Source organism: Epinephelus moara, chromosome 18 (assembly GCF_006386435.1).
Source record: "Epinephelus moara isolate mb chromosome 18, YSFRI_EMoa_1.0, whole genome shotgun sequence".
NCBI lineage: Eukaryota > Metazoa > Chordata > Actinopteri > Perciformes > Serranidae > Epinephelus > Epinephelus moara.
In genome coordinates this window covers 26,074,663-26,081,092 of record NC_065523.1, presented here as the reverse complement: position 1 = coordinate 26,081,092, position 6,430 = coordinate 26,074,663, and the positions used below count along the sequence as shown (strand labels likewise).

Here is a 6,430-nt window from a genome sequence, read left to right as displayed (position 1 = left end):
TCAGTTGTAGAAGACTGATTTTTTTTTTCATGAATATTGTTTTGGGGTTGTTTGTTGCTGTTGTTTGTACAATTAATTTTATGGAAAATTTCACATTCACAAGAAGGAGGGAAGACTCCAAAACGACAATATATGGCACCTCAATAAGAGGCCTTAAAAATAAAAAGGCAATAAAAACGACCAAACATTATTACCCATTGTTTTTCTTATGTTTTTTTATTTTATTTTTTTCTCTGTATATGTGTACCCCTATAGTTTTGTGTATATACAATGTTAATGTAGGCCTATGTATATTTGTTCAATAAAGATTTTTTTAAGAGCTGTCGATCGAAAAAAGGATATTAATACCAATGAAACTATATATTTTTTCCATATCCTTAATTAATAAATGATAAACACAACCATAATAAAGAAAATCAAGCTTACATCCTTTTAAACATAGCATCCAAATAGGCCTATATATATAAAGTTTGACCGGATATAGCCTACAATGTACTAAAAAAGGTTTAACCAAAAAAAAAAAACAAAAAAAAACACCGCTGCACCAAATGTTAGTATCATCATAGCTAAACATTACTTTGATGTGTGTTGGTTATTTTAACACAAGCTCTTGAGCGTACTTGAACGCAGCTTAAATTAAGCTGGTTGCTATGTAACAGTACAACAGAGGTGAGAGTGTAGATGCTGAATTTATCAAGGTAACGTTAGTAAAACTTGTGTTTGTAAGTACATTGTATTAAGAAACAACCCTTGTCGGCTAATAACTATTTGATAAACTCATTCATTCATTTAGCTGTGTCAGCTAACATGATCTTAGCTAACGTTACACTATCAAATGTCTTCTTTCTCTGTTTAGCATCATCTTTAACTGAACTAACCAAGCTCCAAATTAACTTCTGCTGAGGATGGATGAGGAGAGTCTGAAGACGGCAATAATGGAGGAAGCCTCCAAAGATACTGGCCCTATTTTCCAGGCAGAGGGAATCAACTTCAATGAAATCCTCCAACTACGTCTGGGATACAGAAGTGAGACTTAAAAAATAATAATAATCAGTGCATGAATGTGTACGGGGTTTAGGTGTGTGAGAGCTTGTTTGTTTACAGATATCCTGGTGATTGACCACTTGTGGGAATTCACATCCTTGACCAAACTGGAGTTGAACAACAACCAAATAGAGAAGATGGAGGGCCTGGACCAACTGCTCAATCTGACATGGCTTAGTAAGATGAACATTTGTATTCATATTCAGAGTTGGGTCTAACGCGTTAGAGTACTTTGATTACTTTTTGCAGTAACGAGTAACCTAACGCGTTAGTTTGCTGTTTGAGTAATCAAATACTTGAGTACATTTTCAAACAAGCCATCAGTTACTTCTGTTACTTTTAGAACGCTGGTCCTTCAGCTCCGAAACAGCAACGGCTGTCTTTTGGTTCTAATAACGGACATAATGTTAAACCTATCAGTCCTAAAGAAGCCATGAAGCTTGTGGCATCAGCATTAATGACAGTCATTCTGAATGTGTCTTTTAGATCTGTCATTCAACAGCATACAGAAAATCGAGGGTCTGGAGTCTCTGCGGAAGCTTGAAGTGCTGAATTTGTGCAACAACAGAATCTCTGTCATTGAAAACATGGACACACTTGAGAAAATCACCCTCTTCTTCATCGCTAACAACCACCTCGGACAGTTGGACAACGTAACAAAATTTTCTGTCATATTAGTATCATGTAACATTTGTGCTTTGCAGTTTCAGGATGTTGTACATAACCTAATGCAAGTTAAATGCATTTCAAAGGTGCTCTATCTCAGGGGGTTCAAGAACCTGCGCAGCATCAACCTATGTGGGAATCCCGTCTCTAAGGAAGACGAATACAAGTTTTTTATGGCAGCCCACTTTCCAAACTTGATGTACCTAGACAGCAAATCACTTGACGAGAAGACAGTAAGTATACAAAGTGGTGCGTTTGGACTCAGGCCTAAGTCGTAATCAACTGTCATTTCCTTTTCGGCTATTTACAGTTTGCAGTGTTGATGCTGTATAACTAAAGCATGTGTCTATGTGCAGAAAAATGAAGCGTCTATCAAATACCGCAGTGTCCTCTTCAAGATGAAACTTGAGGAGCTGCAGAAGCAAGAAGCCACTGAGGCTGAGCAAAGACAGGAAGCTGAAGTCAAACTACACACAGTAATATAACGTTATTTTCCACTGAGCTCTCATAATGAGTATACATACTGTGTGTAAACTCAGTTCCTCCTCCCTGCAGGATGCCTTTGTGGAGTTCCTGAATGGCTCTCACCTGTTTAAGAGCATGATCAAAGACGATCCGGAGGCAGAGACTCTACGCTGTGTGCCTGAAGTGGCTCAATTGCTTCAAACATATCCTTTGCCTTTTTGGTTTTCTAATCCATGCAGTTGTATTAATAATAACATATAAAATGGGGATATGAGCGTTTGAATTCCTTTACCCTACAATTACATTCGAGCAACAAATGGTGAAGCTGTGTATGCAGTTATTTGAATTTGGTTTGGCTGAGCATAAGTGCAGAGAGACAGAGGTGACTTCCTTCTTCAGTGGTCAGAGCAAGGCTGTGACGTACTACCAGGGCATTGCATCGCAGATATTGGCAAATTTTGAGCAGCAACACAGAGAGGTGAGCTGAAACAGATTTAGATAAACTTGCTATTACTGACTGTTACTATAAGAATATCTCCTGTGTGTACACCTTTCTAGAGGACAGAGGAGCTGCAGCAGTTATCCGACCTGGACCTGCTGAAGGTTAAGATGGACCAGTGTAATGATGAAATCGACCTGCTCTGTAACAGCCTCATGGAGCTGGAGTTTGAGATGGCTGGCGAGCTGGAGGTATGTGCGTGTGTATGCGTGTGTGTGCACCTTCTATACTTTGTGCACCATGTGATCAGTCTGGTTAATTAAGTGTATTCAGGAAAATATAGTGGGTCATTTAAAGCTACTCCTCCTGCAGCTTTTCTCTTTCCGTCCAAAGCCCCTCCCACCAGACAACCACAGGCACATGCACACGCTTTGCCTCTGTCCAGTACTTGGAATCCGCCCACTCCACTGAGTTAGAGTTGACTGATTCTGGTCTGGCATTGTGACATGAAACAGCGGTTTCTCAGTTACAAGAAAATACAGTCAATCAGTACCATGGGTGGGACTGAAGTCACTGTCTAGTTGTTGTCAAGCTGTGGACTGGAACCCCTGAGGAGTAATGAGAACAATGGCGAGCGCTATAGACAAGACAGACACTGCTAGCGAGGTTGATCTTAATCAACATGTCTTCTCGATATCGCCCAACATCATAGTTTTTAGATGGTTTCAGAACATAAAGCCGGTGTCGGACAGTGGGTTGCTGCCGCTCCTTGCTGTATGTGCATATGCCCTGCTCTTTCTGTTTATCAGGCCACAAATGAGACAAGAATTAGCTATCTTAACACCCCACAGTCCTTCCGCCTTGCTGCCTGCTGCTGCGGACAGCTTCCCAGGGACGAGAGCAGCTTGAGAGTCAGACCTTCAGCCGACAGGTGTAGCAACTCAGATTTGGTCAGCACAAACCTCCCTCCACCAGGTGTCACAGTGGGCTGGTAGCCACAGGCAGCACCAGGTCTAACCTGTGTAACAGCAGCGAAAGGTTTGCTGTCCAGTGGAGAGTCAGGGCTGTCTAGTTACCCAGAGCTGGGGTTTACACCGGCTGGATTCAGGTTGCTGTGGCTGCTGACTGGGGGTCTGTCTCAGGAGCTGCTGCCCACTTTTATCCCAACGAGGTGATTTGTAGCAGCGGGGAGTGAGGTGGAGAACACACTGTGATTGGAGGCTCTGATTACGTCAGCTACATACACATGAACGTGAATTAGCCGGAGCCGTGAGTCTTCAGCTCCGGTTAGCAGAAGGCTAAACTATCAGTAACATTTTCCGTCCATCTCTGAAACACTTCACATTGACACGTTTCATTTTGTTTATTTTCAGATTCTCTATTAGACTCTCTTTTTGATAAGTCTTTGTTCCTTTTTTGGGTTGCTTTGCAGTGCAGGCAGCTGTTGATAATGCTGATTAGCAACTTTCTCTACAGGATCCTCAACCATTGAATCAGGCTTTGATGTGCACATGCTGCATTTGTAGAACAGCCAATATGAACGCCCTATCTGTGAAATGACCTGTGATTGGCCAAAGTCTCCTATCACAGGCTAAATGTTATGTAGCCTGAAAACTGAGCCATGGGTTCACTTGAATTCCAATATGCATAAAGGTTATTGGAGGATTTTTGCCCAGTGAAGGCAAAAATTAAACTGCCTACCCATGCTACCCTGCTAATTTAAGTTATGCGCTATAATTTATTTTAGATTCTGCATATATAGATTAAATCATTTACTTCACAGCCACATGGCAAAATCTGTGTCTTTTTTATTTATTTCCTCATCATGAAACCTCTTGTTCATTTCAGAACATCATCAAATTGTTGGACACCACCATCTCAGACATGGTCTGCAACTTCAGTGAAACTGCTCAGGAGATATATCCTTTCTCACTGTGCATCAGCTTAAGAGCTTTGAATAATTTCCCACAACACTGGTTCATCACAGCTCTCAGGGTCAAGCTATTGAAATACTGTACTTCCTCGTTTGGGGAAGCAAACTTCTCCCAGTCCAATTTTAATATAATCAAATCTGTGTCCCGGAGCCCTCTTTGTGTGGTCAGTGATCCAGGCTTGTTTAAATGTCAGTGTTTGAATCATATACAGTGACGCACACACAGTGTGGTTGCAAAATGAGCTATAATCTAATGTAGACTTTCCATGACACAGTTATACATTTGTGCAATGTCGAGATCTGGAGGATAGTTATTATGAGAAGGTGCGAGAGGTTGCTGTGGCAACTCTGGAGAGTGTGGCCAAGGACAACGTGGATGAGGACCTTCCAGATGATGTTAAAATGGTGAGTGTTATCCTGGCTATCCAAAATACATGATTACATTATGGTTACTATCGATTGTTTGTTTGTCGGCAAGGACTTCTCTGTCTGTTCTGCTCTGTTTAATCTCAGAGATAACTGAACATGACTGTGACCAAATAAAGATGATAAGCCCACCCAAAAAATAACGCCATATTGTCTGCACACCCTGCCATGTTGACACCCCCAGTGCAACATTACAAGCACAGTTTTTAAAGGCCTGACAGTCAGTTGCTCAATTTAGCATACATATGTAAAGAAGTACACGTTATTGGAGATGTAGCAGAGTAATAGCAGTCTAATGTGAAGAGATTAACCTGACATGAGATGACAGAGATTAACCTGGATGGGTCAGACAAGGTGGGGACATGGTTTATTACCAGTGTCAGCGCCCTCAGCCTTTCACACCTGTGTTTACTCTGTGTAGCTGTTTACAGACAAACACACAGTGATGGATGCACTGGCCACCGGCCACGATAACCACCTGCTGAAGATCAATGACCGAGAGACTCAGTTGGTTACACGTGCCAATGCCTGGAAAGTGGCCCTCATTAAAGGGGTAGAGAGCTGAAATTCCATAAATAACCAACACCCCAGTTTAGATTTTTGTGTGGATGACAAACCTCTCCCGCATATCTAACAGTCTTGTTATTGTGTGCTTTTTTGTCTTCATGGGATATTACAGATTCAACATGACAAAATGAAGTGGCACCGCATCCGCATCTCAGACACCCACAGATATAGGGACTATTTGAGGGAGCAGCTGGAGAAGTTACTGTAGCATCATCTGTGAAATGTTTTCCCCCAAAACATTTGTTTATGTTCTTGTTTTTTTGTTGTTGTTTTTGTGATGTGAAACCTGACTGGACAACTGTAACAAATTTTACTGTGTGCAAGTAAAAATATTTGTATCCTCTATTTGTATTTTCTAAGAAATAATTCCACCTCTTTTTTGCTGCTTATTTTGAGATATCGAAAATACATTTTAATAATATTTATACTGTTTCAGTGTCTTCCCTTGTTCCCTGGCCAGCCACATACATGTGCATGTGCGTAGACCAAAAACAGAAAGGAAAAATATACATACAAAAATAATAAGTACATTTTGAACTGAAACAATAAAATAAACAAATAATATTACAGGGAAAAAAACAAGTAATCTGACAATTGTGTCCACACATATATCTTTTAAAAAGTGATGTCTTCAAAGCTTGTTTTATGTTTATATGTAAAGCAAACAAATTTAAATAATAAATGTATTCAATTCAGCATTAAAAAAAAGTTATATTGATTTAAAGGTTTAATTGTCACAGCAATATGTGCAATGAAATATAATGTTTCTTAAGCTGTGCTAAAAAGCTAGAGTAAAAAGTAGTTTAATTTTAGAATATATATAAAGGATGAAAATAAAATGTTTCATTTATGAAACATGCGTATGATATGTGGTATTTTAAATATAGTTT

The 6,430-nt window shown here is 40.0% G+C and overlaps 1 protein-coding gene across 3 annotated transcripts; it reads left to right on the top strand.

The window, feature by feature from the left end:
• The first annotated feature begins 647 nt into the window (after window positions 1–647).
• drc3 (dynein regulatory complex subunit 3) lies at window positions 648–5,952 on the top strand. 3 transcript variants are annotated; one of them, XR_007571583.1, is made up of 13 exons: window positions 648–698; window positions 857–1,026; window positions 1,105–1,221; window positions 1,531–1,697; window positions 1,797–1,943; window positions 2,067–2,186; window positions 2,266–2,380; window positions 2,481–2,653; window positions 2,734–2,865; window positions 4,463–4,535; window positions 4,831–4,952; window positions 5,405–5,526; window positions 5,653–5,952. XR_007571583.1 is itself a non-coding variant. In XM_050069274.1 (13 exons), the coding sequence occupies exons 2-13, from the start codon at window positions 906–908 to the stop codon at window positions 5,746–5,748; spliced, it is 1,515 nt and encodes a 504-aa protein (XP_049925231.1). In that variant the 5' UTR covers window positions 648–698; window positions 857–905; the 3' UTR covers window positions 5,749–5,952. The 3 variants fall into 3 exon arrangements, 2 of the variants coding, with proteins under 2 accessions (XP_049925231.1, XP_049925233.1); XM_050069274.1 differs by having other exon boundaries at window positions 5,395–5,526; XM_050069276.1 differs by lacking the exon at window positions 5,405–5,526.
• Window positions 5,953–6,430: the final 478 nt, after the last annotated feature.